Source organism: Entelurus aequoreus, linkage group LG02, assembly GCF_033978785.1.
Source record: "Entelurus aequoreus isolate RoL-2023_Sb linkage group LG02, RoL_Eaeq_v1.1, whole genome shotgun sequence".
NCBI classification, from domain to species: domain Eukaryota; kingdom Metazoa; phylum Chordata; class Actinopteri; order Syngnathiformes; family Syngnathidae; genus Entelurus; species Entelurus aequoreus.
This window is the reverse complement of record NC_084732.1, coordinates 90344906-90360496: the sequence shown is the minus strand read 5'-3', so window position 1 is coordinate 90360496 and position 15591 is coordinate 90344906. Positions and strand designations below refer to the sequence as shown.

Sequence of the window (15591 nt, the reverse complement as noted above, 5' to 3'; positions counted from 1 at the left end):
TTGTTGACATGTTTGTTATTGTTTATAGTTTCATATTGTTGACATGTTTGTTATTGTTTATAGTTTGATATTGTTGACATGTTTGTTATTGTTTATAGTTTGATATTGTTGACATGTTTGTTATTGTTTATAGTTTGATATTGTTGACATGTTTGTTATTGTTTATAGTTTGATATTGTTGACATGTTTGTTATTGTTTATAGTTTCATATTGTTGACATGTTTGTTATTGTTTATAGTTTGATATTGTTGACATGTTTGTTATTGTTTATAGTTTCATATTGTTGACATGTTTGTTATTGTTTATAGTTTCATATTGTTGACATGTTTGTTATTGTTTATAGTTTCATATTGTTGACATGTTTGTTATTGTTTATAGTTTCATATTGTTGACATGTTTGTTATTGTTTATAGTTTGATATTGTTGACATGTTTGTTATTGTTTATAGTTTCATATTGTTGACATGTTTGTTATTGTTTATAGTTTGATATTGTTGACATGTTTGTTATTGTTTATAGTTTCATATTGTTGACATGTTTGTTATTGTTTATAGTTTGATATTGTTGACATGTTTGTTATTGTTTATAGTTGATATTGTTGACATGTTTGTTATTGTTTATAGTTTGATATTGTTGACATGTTTGTTATTGTTTATAGTTTGATAAGTCCTGATATGATGGCGGTGTAGACGTGATGAGTGAGAGGAACAAAACTCTTGTGCTTATCATCCAGGATGAACAATGGATCAGAAACACGACTTGGATCATAATTCTGCTCCACCAGCTGCACCTTCACCTGCTTGAAGGTCCCCGTCACCTCCACCTCCTCCTGAAATATCACATTCATAATCATATCATCATATTTCATCATCCACTCCACCAGGCCTTATTTTGAGTTTTGATCGATTGAAACTTTTATTAGTAGATTGCTCAGTACAGTACATATTTATTAGTAGATTGCACAGTACAGTACATATTTATTAGTAGATTGCACAGTACAGTACATATTTATTAGTGGATTGCACAGTACAGTACATATTTATTAGTAGATTGCACAGTACAGTACATATTTATTAGTAGATTGCACAGTACAGTACATATTTATTAGTAGATTACACAGTACAGTACATATTTATTAGTAGATCGCACAGTACAGTACATATTTATTAGTAGATCGCACAGTACAGTACATATTTATTAGTAGATTGCACAGTACAGTACATATTTATTAGTAGATCGCACAGTACAGTACATATTTATTAGTAGATTGCACAGTACAGTACATATTTATTAGTAGATTACACAGTACAGTACATATTTATTAGTAGATCGCACAGTACAGTACATATTTATTAGTAGATCGCACAGTACAGTACATATTTATTAGTAGATTGCACAGTACAGTACATATTTATTAGTAGATTGCACAGTACAGTACATATTTATTAGTAGATTGCACAGTACAGTACATATTTATTAGTAGATTGCACAGTACAGTACATATTCCCTACAATTGAGCACTAAATGGTAACACCCCAATAAGTGTTTCCACTTCTTTAAGTCGGGGTCCACGTTAATCAATTCATGGTACAAATATATACTATCATATATACTATCATCATAATACAAATATATACTATCATATATACTATCATCATAATACAAATATATACTATCAGATATACTATCATCATAATACAAATATATACTATCATATATACTATCATCATAATACAAATATATACTATCAGATATACTATCATCATAATACAAATATATACTATCATATATACTATCATCATAATACAAATATATACTATCAGATATACTATCATCATAATACAAATATATACTATCATATATACTATCATCATAATACAAATATATACTATCAGATATACTATCATCATAATACAAATATATACTATCATATATACTATCATCATAATACAAATATATACTATCAGATATACTATCATCATAATACAAATATATACTATCAGATATACTATCATCATAATACAGATATATACTATCATATATACTATCATCATAATACAGTCATCACACAAGTTCATCATCAGAGTATACATTGAATTATTGACATTATTTACAATCCGGGGGTTGGATGAGGAGAGTTTGGTTGATATCAGCACTTCAGTCATCAACAATTGTATCATCAGAGAAATGGACATTGAAACATTCTATGCCACATTGATGTGGCATAGAAAGAGAATGAGTTAAGACCTTTGTTAGTTGGGAATCTGGGTTTAACGTGGTTAGTGGAGCACCCCCTGGTGTTGTTAGTTGGGAATGTGTGTTTAACGTGGTTAGTGGAGCACCCCCTGGTGTTGTTAGTTGGGAATGTGTGTTTAACGTGGTTAGTGGAGCACCCCCTGGTGTTGTTAGTTGGGAATCTGGGTTTAACGTGGTTAGTGGAGCACCCCCTGGTGTTGTTAGTTGGGAATGTGTGTTTAACGTGGTTAGTGGAGCACCCCCTGGTGTTGTTAGTTGGGAATCTGGGTTTAACGTGGTTAGTGGAGCACCCCCTGGTGTTGTTAGTTGGGAATGTGTGTTTAACGTGGTTAGTGGAGCACCCCCTGGTGTTGTTAGTTGGGAATGTGTGTTTAACGTGGTTAGTGGAGCACCCCCTGGTGTTGTTAGTTGGGAATGTGTGTTTAACGTGGTTAGTGGAGCACCCCCTGGTGTTGTTAGTTGGGAATGTGTGTTTAACGTGGTTAGTGGAGCACCCCCTGGTGTTGTTAGTTGGGAATGTGTGTTTAACGTGGTTAGTGGAGCACCCCCTGGTGTTGTTAGTTGGGAATGTGTGTTTAACGTGGTTAGTGGAGCACCCCCTGGTGTTGTTAGTTGGGAATGTGTGTTTAACGTGGTTAGTGGAGCTCCCCCTGGTGTTGTTAGTTGGGAATCTGGGTTTAACGTGGTTAGTGGAGCTCCCCCTGGTGTTGTTAGTTGGGAATCTGGGTTTAACGTGGTTAGTGGAGCTCCCCCTGGTGTTGTTAGTTGGGAATCTGGGTTTAACGTGGTTAGTGGAGCACCCCCTGGTGTTGTTAGTTGGGAATGTGTGTTTAACGTGGTTAGTGGAGCTCCCCCTGGTGTTGTTAGTTGGGAATCTGGGTTTAACGTGGTTAGTGGAGCTCCCCCTGGTGTTGTGGTTATGGCGGTCATTTACGTTAAGGAAGTAGTTTGACATGTACTTCGGTATCAGGGAGGTGTAGTGGATTTTATAGACTAGGCTCAGTGCAAGTTGTTTAACTCTGTCCTCCACCTTGAGCCAGCCCACTTTGGAGAAGTGGGTAGGAGTGAGGTGGGATCTGGGGTGGAGGTCTAGAAGTATCTAGAAGTTTCTTGGTGTTTTTCCATGTTTAATGTTGACTTCCTGTCTTGCACACTTATTTTGTAGTTCCACTTCCTGTTTGCAGCTTTGTCACAAGGCCCTCCAGCAGGGGCCTCCAGTGCCGCATCTTCCTCTCCAAGGAGGGTTGACTACTTGCCCTCTCCATCCAGGACCTGGACTACTAGCGCTGAAGAGGCGGATGACGTCATGCTGCTAGCGTTCAAAGCGCGTGCAAGGAAGCGTGAGCGACCACCAGGTGATGCAAGAAGTTCTCTATCAGGCTCCTGCAGACCCACTGGTGGAGGCGACATGCAGGGACATTTTTCAAAACAGTTCATCAAGCCCAGTTGTCCAAGGTTCAAGCAGCTCACACAGTGACTTTCCAGCTTCCCAAAGCTGAAGCCCCGCCCTCTTTGAGTTCCAGCTCACTAAGACCCTGCACGTCCTCTATTCCTCCTCTTCAACCTCCTGTTCCTGTTTTCCCGCCTATAACAGTAAAAACCCCCCTCCAGACATCCCTCCTCCCTCCTGTGACTCTTGCTCCAGCGGTGGGTGAGAGCATCATGAATCCACTTCCTGAGGGGGCGTTACCTCCCGCATGGCCACCGCCCCCAGTCCTACGCCCAGCCAGGCTGCCACCTCCCGCATGGCCACCGCCCCCAGTCCTACGTCCAGCCAGGCTGCCACCTCCTGCACGGCCACCACCGCCTGTCCTACATCCAGCCAGGCTGCCACCTCCCGCATGCCCACCGCCCCCAGTCCTACATCCAGCCAGGCTGCCACCTCCCGCATGGCCACCGCCCCCAGTCCTACATCCAGCCAGGCTGCCATCTCCCGTATGGCCACCGCCCCCAGTCCTATGTCCAGCCAGGCTGCCATCTCCCGTATGGCCACCGCCCCCAGTCCTATGTCCAGCCAGGCTGCCACCTCCTGCACGGCCACCACCGCCTGTCCTACATCCAGCCCAGCCGCTTGCTCTTGCTCAACCTGCAGCCCAGCCGCCTGCTGCTCCAGCTCTGCAGACACCACCAGCAACTCCAGTGGATCTGCATACGCCACTAGCTAGACGCTGCTTTCTGCCCCGCCTCCAGTAAGTCTTCCGACGACGTGACCAGCCCAGCAGCCATTAAAGCTTGACCTCCAACCCAGCAGCCTGCTGAAGCTCAGCCTCTTCGCTTGCTGTGGAGACGCTCGTCTGGCGCCCGCACGCAGCCTCCTAGTTGGCTAAGAACATGGCCATTCCATGGATGCTCTCCACGCCATCAGCAACAATGCCCAGGACCCGCCCATAGTGGCTGCTGGTGTGCTGCTACTGCTCACGTCTGCCTGCTCGTCAGCCACTCATGTGCCCGTTCTGTAGACAACCGTCTAGCCAGCTGCAGTCTACTTGCCGCCGCCATCGTACTCCTCCCCGCTGGCTGCAAAGACACATGGCCAGGCGACCCACCGCCTTGTCCTCCCTCCTCTTTCCCTTGACTTGTCCTGTTTTCCCTACAACCTTTGGAATCCCTATTTTTAGCAGGGCATTCTGTCACGGCTTGTTACACCAGGCTGTGCCTTATTTGGACTTTTTCCATGTTAAATGTTGAGTTCATTATTTTGTAGTTCCACTTCCTGTTTGAATGTCCTGCAGCAGCTTTATTTTGTCTGCCAGCACACCTGTTTTGAGTTGAGTCTTCGCTATTTAAAGCCATGGTGGTCGGGAGATAGTTGTACGTATGGTGGTCGGGAGATAGTTGTACGTATGGTGGTCGGGAGATAGTTGTACGTATGGTGGTCGGGAGATAGTTGTACGTATGGTGGTCGGGAGATAGTTGTACGTATGGTGGTCGGGAGATAGTTGTACGTATGGTGGTCGGGAGATAGTTGTACGTATGGTGGTCGGGAGATAGTTGTACGTATGGTGGTCGGGAGATAGTTGTACGTATGGTGGTCGGGAGATAGTTGTACGTATGGTGGTCGTGAGATAGTTGTACGTATGGTGGTCGGGAGATAGTTGTACGTATGGTGGTCGGGAGATAGTTGTACGTATGGTGGTCGGGAGATAGTTGTACGTATGGTGGTCGGGAGATAGTTGTACGTATGGTGGTCGGGAGATAGTTGTACGTATGGTGGTCGGGAGATAGTTGTACGTATGGTGGTCGGGAGATAGTTGTATGTATGGTGGTCGTGAGATAGTTGTACGTATGGTGGTCGGGAGATAGTTGTACGTATGGTGGTCATGAGATAGTTGTACGTATGGTGGTCGGGAGATAGTTGTACGTATGGTGGTCGTGAGATAGTTGTACGTATGGTGGTCGGGAGATAGTTGTACGTATGGTGGTCGGGAGATAGTTGTACGTATGGTGGTCGGGAGATAGTTGTACGTATGGTGGTCGGGAGATAGTTGTACGTATGGTGGTCGGGAGATAGTTGTACGTATGGTGGTCGGGAGATAGTTGTACGTATGGTGGTCGGGAGATAGTTGTACGTATGTTGGTCGGGAGATAGTTGTACGTATGGTGGTCGTGAGATAGTTGTACGTATGGTGGTCGTGAGATAGTTGTACGTATGGTGGTCGGGAGATAGTTGTACGTATGGTGGTCGGGAGATAGTTGTACGTATGGTGGTCGTGAGATAGTTGTACGTATGGTGGTCGGGAGATAGTTGTACGTATGGTGGTCGGGAGATAGTTGTACGTATGGTGGTCGGGAGATAGTTGTACGTATGGTGGTCGGGAGATAGTTGTACGTATGGTGGTCGGGAGATAGTTGTACGTATGGTGGTCGGGAGATAGTTGTACGTATGGTGGTCGGGAGATAGTTGTACGTATGGTGGTCGGGAGATAGTTGTACGTATGGTGGTCGGGAGATAGTTGTACGTATGGTGGTCGGGAGATAGTTGTACGTATGGTGGTCGGGAGATAGTTGTACGTATGGTGGTCGGGAGATAGTTGTACGTATGGTGGTCGGGAGATAGTTGTATGTATGGTGGTCGTGAGATAGTTGTACGTATGGTGGTCGGGAGATAGTTGTACGTATGGTGGTCATGAGATAGTTGTACGTATGGTGGTCGGGAGATAGTTGTACGTATGGTGGTCGGGAGATAGTTGTACGTATGGTGGTCGGGAGATAGTTGTACGTATGGTGGTCGGGAGATAGTTGTACGTATGGTGGTCGGGAGATAGTTGTACGTATGGTGGTCGGGAGATAGTTGTACGTATGGTGGTCGGGAGATAGTTGTACGTAGGGTGGTCGGGAGATAGTTGTACGTAGGGTGGTCGGGAGATAGTTGTACGTATGGTGGTCGGGAGATAGTTGTACGTATGGTGGTCGGGAGATAGTTGTACGTATGGTGGTCGGGAGATAGTTGTACGTATGGTGGTCGGGAGATAGTTGTACGTATGGTGGTCGGGAGATAGTTGTACGTATGGTGGTCGGGAGATAGTTGTACGTATGGTGGTCGGGAGATAGTTGTACGTATGGTGGTCATGAGATAGTTGTACGTATGGTGGTCGGGAGATAGTTGTACGTATGGTGGTCGGGAGATAGTTGTACGTATGGTGGTCATGAGATAGTTGTACGTATGGTGGTCGGGAGATAGTTGTACGTATGGTGGTCGGGAGATAGTTGTACGTATGGTGGTCGGGAGATAGTTGTACGTATGGTGGTCGGGAGATAGTTGTACGTATGGTGGTCGGGAGATAGTTGTACGTATGGTGGTCGGGAGATAGTTGTACGTATGGTGGTCGGGAGATAGTTGTACGTATGGTGGTCGGGAGATAGTTGTACGTATGGTGGTCGGGAGATAGTTGTACGTATGGTGGTCGTGAGATAGTTGTACGTATGGTGGTCGGGAGATAGTTGTACGTATGGTGGTCGGGAGATAGTTGTACGTATGGTGGTCATGAGATAGTTGTACGTATGGTGGTCGGGAGATAGTTGTACGTATGGTGGTCGGGAGATAGTTGTACGTATGGTGGTCGGGAGATAGTTGTACGTATGGTGGTCGGGAGATAGTTGTACGTATGGTGGTCGGGAGATAGTTGTACGTATGGTGGTCGGGAGATAGTTGTACGTATGGTGGTCGGGAGATAGTTGTACGTATGGTGGTCATGAGATAGTTGTACGTATGGTGGTCGGGAGATAGTTGTACGTATGGTGGTCGGGAGATAGTTGTACGTATGGTGGTCATGAGATAGTTGTACGTATGGTGGTCGGGAGATAGTTGTACGTATGGTGGTCGGGAGATAGTTGTACGTATGGTGGTCGGGAGATAGTTGTACGTATGGTGGTCGGGAGATAGTTGTACGTATGGTGGTCGGGAGATAGTTGTACGTATGGTGGTCGGGAGATAGTTGTACGTATGGTGGTCGGGAGATAGTTGTACGTATGGTGGTCGGGAGATAGTTGTACGTATGGTGGTCGGGAGATAGTTGTACGTATGGTGGTCGTGAGATAGTTGTACGTATGGTGGTCGGGAGATAGTTGTACGTATGGTGGTCGGGAGATAGTTGTACGTATGGTGGTCATGAGATAGTTGTACGTATGGTGGTCGGGAGATAGTTGTACGTATGGTGGTCGGGAGATAGTTGTACGTATGGTGGTCGGGAGATAGTTGTACGTATGGTGGTCGGGAGATAGTTGTACGTATGGTGGTCGGGAGATAGTTGTACGTATGGTGGTCGGGAGATAGTTGTACGTATGGTGGTCGGGAGATAGTTGTACGTATGGTGGTCATGAGATAGTTGTACGTATGGTGGTCGGGAGATAGTTGTACGTATGGTGGTCGGGAGATAGTTGTACGTATGTTTGCTGTTCTCTGTTCCAGGCTTCCAACTAAGTTTGTTCCCACATAGTCCAAGTTTTTTGCGCATTCCCAAATGTGTTAGTGTTAGTTTGGCACGTATCACATAGTGTTAGTTTGGCATGTATCACATAGTGTTAGTTTGGCACATATCACATAGTGTTAGTTTGGCACATAGTGTTAGTTTGGCACATATCACATAGTGTTAGTTTGGCACATATCACATAGTGTTAGTTTGGCACATATCACATAGTGTTAGTTTGGCATGTATCACATAGTGTTAGTTTGGCATGTATCACATAGTGTTAGTTTGGCACATATCACATAGTGTTAGTTTGGCACATATCACATAGTGTTAGTTTGGCACATACCACATAGTGTTAGTTTGGCACATATCACATAGTGTTAGTTTGGCACATAGTGTTAGTTTGGCACATATCACATAGTGTTAGTTTGGCACATATCACATAGTGTTAGTTTGGCACATATCACATAGTGTTAGTTTGGCACATATCACATAGTGTTAGTTTGGCATGTATCACATAGTGTTAGTTTGGCATGTATCACATAGTGTTAGTTTGGCACATATCACATAGTGTTAGTTTGGCACATATCACATAGTGTTAGTTTGGCACATACCACATAGTGTTAGTTTGGCACATATCACATAGTGTTAGTTTGGCACATAGTGTTAGTTTGGCACATATCACATAGTGTTAGTTTGGCACATATCACATAGTGTTAGTTTGGCACATAGTGTTAGTTTGGCACATATCACATAGTGTTAGTTTGGCACATATCACATAGTGTTAGTTTGGCACATATCACATAGTGTTAGTTTGGCATGTATCACATAGTGTTAGTTTGGCACATATCACATAGTGTTAGTTTGGCACATATCACATAGTGTTAGTTTGGCACATATCACATAGTGTTAGTTTGGCACATAGTGTTAGTTTGGCACATATCACATAATGTTAGTTTGGCACATATCACATAGTGTTAGTTTGGCACATAGTGTTAGTTTGGCACATATCACATAGTGTTAGTTTGGCACATATCACATAGTGTTAGTTTGGCACATATCACATAGTGTTAGTTTGGCACATAGTTAGTTTGGCACATAGTGTTAGTTTGGCACATATCACATAGTGTTAGTTTGGCACATAGTGTTAGTTTGGCACATATCACATAGTGTTAGTTTGGCATGTATCACATAGTGTTAGTTTGGCACATATCACATAGTGTTAGTTTGGCATGTATCACATAGTGTTAGTTTGGCACATATCACATAGTGTTAGTTTGGCACATATCACATAGTGTTAGTTTGGCACATATCACATAGTGTTAGTTTGGCACATAGTGTTAGTTTGGCACATATCACATAATGTTAGTTTGGCACATATCACATAGTGTTAGTTTGGCACATAGTGTTAGTTTGGCACATATCACATAGTGTTAGTTTGGCACATATCACATAGTGTTAGTTTGGCACATATCACATAGTGTTAGTTTGGCACATAGTTAGTTTGGCACATAGTGTTAGTTTGGCACATATCACATAGTGTTAGTTTGGCACATAGTGTTAGTTTGGCACATATCACATAGTGTTAGTTTGGCATGTATCACATAGTGTTAGTTTGGCATGTATCACATAGTGTTAGTTTGGCACATATCACATAGTGTTAGTTTGGCATGTATCACATAGTGTTAGTTTGGCATGTATCACATAGTGTTAGTTTGGCACATATCACATAGTGTTAGTTTGGCATGTATCGCATAGTGTTAGTTTGGCACATATCACATAGTGTTAGTTTGGCACATAGTGTTAGTTTGGCACATATCACATAGTGTTAGTTTGGCATGTATCGCATAGTGTTAGTTTGGCACATATCACATAGTGTTAGTTTGGCATGTATCGCATAGTGTTAGTTTGGCACATATCACATAGTGTTAGTTTGGCACATAGTGTTAGTTTGGCACATACCACATAGTGTTAGTTTGGCACATATCACATAGTGTTAGTTTGGCACATAGTGTTAGTTTGGCACATATCACATAGTGTTAGTTTGGCACATAGTGTTAGTTTGGCACATAGTGTTAGTTTGGCACATATTACGCTGCCTTGGTGGTTTTTTGTCTTTGTAGTAAAAAGCTTGCAGTCTCCTGCTAGCTTCTGCACCCTGGATCACATTCTTCTCTGTCATGTGACTCATAAATATTCATAACATCAATCATATTTCATCTTATTTCACACACTAATACTTTGTACAGACTAATAGCACACATGAACATGTTCATAGCACACAGTATGTTCATAGCACACAGTATGTTCATAGCACACAGTATTTGATACACACTAATACTAGGCACCATTGTATACTTTGTACAGTGCTGCTATACAGTACATCAGTGCTGCTATACAGTACATCAGTGCTGCTATACAGTAGATCAGTGCTGCTATACAGTACATCAGTGCTGCTATACAGTAGATCAGTGCTGCTATACAGTAGATCAGTGCTGCTATACAGTACATCAGTGCTGCTATACAGTAGATCAGTGCTGCTATACAGTACATCAGTGCTGCTATACAGTAGATCAGTGCTGCTATACAGTACATCAGTGCTGCTATACAGTACATCAGTGCTGCTATACAGTAGATCAGTGCTGCTATACAGTAGATCAGTGCTGCTATACAGTACATCAGTGCTGCTATACAGTACATCAGTGCTGCTATACAGTACATCAGTGCTGCTATACAGTAGATCAGTGCTGCTATACAGTACATCAGTGCTGCTATACAGTAGATCAGTGCTGCTATACCGTACATCAGTGCTGCTATACAGTAGATCAGTGCTGCTATACCGTACATCAGTGCCGCTATACAGTAGATCAGTGCTGCTATACCGTACATCAGTGCTGCTATACAGTACATCAGTGCTGCTATACAGTAGATCAGTGCTGCTATACAGTACATCAGTGCTGCTATACAGTAGATCAGTGCTGCTATACAGTAGATCAGTGCTGCTATACCGTACATCAGTGCTGCTATACAGTAGATCAGTGCTGCTATACAGTACATCAGTGCTGCTATACAGTAGATCAGTGCTGCTATACAGTAGATCAGTGCTGCTATACCGTACATCAGTGCTGCTATACAGTACATCAGTGCTGCTATACAGTAGATCAGTGCTGCTATACAGTAGATCAGTGCTGCTATACAGTACATCAGTGCTGCTATACAGTACATCAGTGCTGCTATACAGTACATCAGTGCTGCTATACAGTACATCAGTGCTGCTATACAGTAGATCAGTGCTGCTATACAGTAGATCAGTGCTGCTATACAGTAGATCAGTGCTGCTATACAGTAGATCAGTGCTGCTATACAGTAGATCAGTGCTGCTATACAGTACATCAGTGCTGCTATACAGTAGATCAGTGCTGCTATACAGTAGATCAGTGCTGCTATACAGTAGATCAGTGCTGCTATACAGTACATCAGTGCTGCTATACAGTACATCAGTGCTGCTATACAGTAGATCAGTGCTGCTATACAGTAGATCAGTGCTGCTATACAGTAGATCAGTGCTGCTATACAGTACATCAGTGCTGCTATACAGTAGATCAGTGCTGCTATACAGTACATCAGTGCTGCTATACAGTAGATCAGTGCTGCTATACAGTACATCAGTGCTGCTATACAGTAGATCAGTGCTGCTATACCGTACATCAGTGCCGCTATACAGTAGATCAGTGCTGCTATACAGTACATCAGTGCTGTTATACAGTACATCAGTGCTGCTATACAGTACAGCAGTGCTGCTATACAGTACATCAGTGCCGCTATACAGTACATCAGTGCTGCTATACAGTAGATCAGTGCTGCTATACCGTACATCAGTGCCGCTATACAGTAGATCAGTGCTGCTATACAGTACATCAGTGCTGTTATACAGTACATCAGTGCTGCTATACAGTACATCAGTGCTGCTATACAGTAGATCAGTGCTGCTATACCGTAGATCAGTGCTGTTATACAGTACATCAGTGCTGCTATACAGTAGATCAGTGCTGTTATACAGTACATCAGTGCTGCTATACAGTAGATCAGTGCTGCTATACAGTACATCAGTGCTGCTATACAGTAGATCAGTGCTGCTATACCGTACATCAGTGCCGCTATACAGTAGATCAGTGCTGCTATACAGTACATCAGTGCCGCTATACAGTAGATCAGTGCTGCTATACAGTACATCAGTGCTGTTATACAGTACATCAGTGCTGCTATACAGTACATCAGTGCTGTTATACAGTACATCAGTGCTGCTATACAGTACATCAGTGCTGCTATACAGTAGATCAGTGCTGCTATACCGTACATCAGTGCTGCTATACAGTACATCAGTGCTGCTATACAGTAGATCAGTGCTGCTATACAGTACATCAGTGCTGCTATACAGTAGATCAGTGCTGCTATACAGTAGATCAGTGCTGCTATACCGTACATCAGTGCCGCTATACAGTACATCAGTGCTGCTATACAGTAGATCAGTGCTGCTATACCGTACATCAGTGCCGCTATACAGTACATCAGTGCTGCTATACAGTACATCAGTGCTGCTATACAGTACATCAGTGCTGCTATACAGTACATCAGTGCTGCTATACAGTACATCAGTGCTGCTATACAGTAGATCAGTGCTGCTATACCGTAGATCAGTGCTGTTATACAGTACATCAGTGCTGCTATACAGTACATCAGTGCTGCTATACAGTACATCAGTGCTGCTATACAGTACATCAGTGCTGCTATACAGTAGATCAGTGCTGCTATACCGTAGATCAGTGCTGTTATACAGTACATCAGTGCTGCTATACAGTACATCAGTGCTGCTATACAGTAGATCAGTGCTGCTATACCGTAGATCAGTGCTGTTATACAGTACATCAGTGCTGCTATACAGTAGATCAGTGCTGTTATACAGTACATCAGTGCTGCTATACAGTACATCAGTGCTGCTATACAGTACATCAGTGCTGCTATACAGTACATCAGTGCTGCTATACAGTACATCAGTGCTGCTATACAGTACATCAGTGCTGCTATACAGTACATCAGTGCTGCTATACAGTAGATCAGTGCTGCTATACAGTACATCAGTGCTGCTATACAGTAGATCAGTGCTGCTATACCGTACATCAGTGCCGCTATACAGTAGATCAGTGCTGCTATACAGTACATCAGTGCTGCTATACAGTACATCAGTGCTGCTATACAGTACATCAGTGCTGTTATACAGTACATCAGTGCTGCTATACAGTAGATCAGTGCTGCTATACAGTACATCAGTGCTGTTATACAGTACATCAGTGCTGCTATACAGTAGATCAGTGCTGCTATACAGTACATCAGTGCTGCTATACAGTAGATCAGTGCTGCTATACAGTACATCAGTGCTGCTATACAGTACATCAGTGCTGCTATACAGTAGATCAGTGCTGCTATACAGTACATCAGTGCTGCTATACAGTAGATCAGTGCTGCTATACAGTACATCAGTGCTGCTATACAGTAGATCAGTGCTGCTATACCGTACATCAGTGCCGCTATACAGTAGATCAGTGCTGCTATACAGTACATCAGTGCTGCTATACAGTACATCAGTGCTGCTATACAGTACATCAGTGCTGTTATACAGTACATCAGTGCTGCTATACAGTAGATCAGTGCTGCTATACAGTACATCAGTGCTGTTATACAGTACATCAGTGCTGCTATACAGTAGATCAGTGCTGCTATACAGTACATCAGTGCTGCTATACAGTAGATCAGTGCTGCTATACAGTACATCAGTGCTGCTATACAGTACATCAGTGCTGCTATACAGTAGATCAGTGCTGCTATACAGTAGATCAGTGCTGCTATACAGTACATCAGTGCTGCTATACAGTACATCAGTGCTGCTATACAGTAGATCAGTGCTGCTATACAGTACATCAGTGCTGCTATACAGTACATCAGTGCTGCTATACAGTAGATCAGTGCTGCTATACAGTAGATCAGTGCTGCTATACAGTACATCAGTGCTGCTATACAGTACATCAGTGCTGCTATACAGTAGATCAGTGCTGCTATACAGTACATCAGTGCTGCTATACAGTAGATCAGTGCTGCTATACAGTAGATCAGTGCTGCTATACAGTAGATCAGTGCTGCTATACAGTACATCAGTGCTGCTATACCGTAGATCAGTGCTGTTATACAGTACATCAGTGCTGCTATACAGTACATCAGTGCTGCTATACAGTAGATCAGTGCTGCTATACCGTAGATCAGTGCTGTTATACAGTACATCAGTGCTGCTATACAGTAGATCAGTGCTGTTATACAGTACATCAGTGCTGCTATACAGTACATCAGTGCTGCTATACAGTACATCAGTGCTGCTATACAGTACATCAGTGCTGCTATACAGTACATCAGTGCTGCTATACAGTAGATCAGTGCTGCTATACAGTACATCAGTGCTGCTATACAGTAGATCAGTGCTGCTATACCGTAGATCAGTGCTGCTATACAGTACATCAGTGCTGCTATACAGTACATCAGTGCTGCTATACAGTACATCAGTGCTGCTATACAGTAGATCAGTGCTGCTATACAGTACATCAGTGCTGCTATACAGTAGATCAGTGCTGCTATACCGTACATCAGTGCCGCTATACAGTAGATCAGTGCTGCTATACAGTACATCAGTGCTGCTATACAGTAGATCAGTGCTGCTATACAGTAGATCAGTGCTGCTATACAGTACATCAGTGCTGTTATACAGTACATCAGTGCTGCTATACAGTAGATCAGTGCTGCTATACAGTACATCAGTGCTGCTATACAGTAGATCAGTGCTGCTATACAGTACATCAGTGCTGCTATACAGTACATCAGTGCTGCTATACAGTACATCAGTGCTGCTATACAGTAGATCAGTGCTGCTATACAGTACATCAGTGCTGCTATACAGTACATCAGTGCTGCTATACAGTACATCAGTGCTGCTATACAGTACATCAGTGCTGCTATACAGTACATCAGTGCTGCTATACAGTACATCAGTGCTGCTATACAGTACATCAGTGCTGCTATACAGTACATCAGTGCTGCTATACAGTACATCAGTGCTGCTATACAGTACATCAGTGCTGCTATACAGTAGATCAGTGCTGCTATACCGTAGATCAGTGCTGCTTTGCATTACTTGACAAAATAAAAACATCAAAATAATACATGTACAAAATAAAAACAAAAATAATACAACAAAATGAAAAAATAAAAACAATACATGTTCAAAATAAATGAAAAAATAATTAATAAATATAAATAAAAATAAAAAACATGAAAATAATACATGTAATATTTTGGAAAAAGAATCTTACCTTAATTCTCAAAAA

At 42.8% G+C, this 15591-nt stretch overlaps 1 protein-coding gene across 1 annotated transcript in view; it reads right to left on the bottom strand.

Moving 5' to 3' along the window:
* Positions 1–651: 651 nt before the first annotated feature.
* Positions 652–15591, bottom strand: part of LOC133642505 (high affinity cAMP-specific and IBMX-insensitive 3',5'-cyclic phosphodiesterase 8A-like) — a 58920-nt gene continuing 43980 nt past the window's right edge. The window contains exons 10-12 of the mRNA XM_062036730.1: positions 4500–4570; positions 3946–4370; positions 652–828 (exon numbers count right to left, since the gene is read on the bottom strand). Coding sequence (XP_061892714.1) covers positions 652–828; positions 3946–4370; positions 4500–4570 — 673 coding nt within the window. The remainder of the gene's footprint in view (positions 829–3945; positions 4371–4499; positions 4571–15591) is intronic.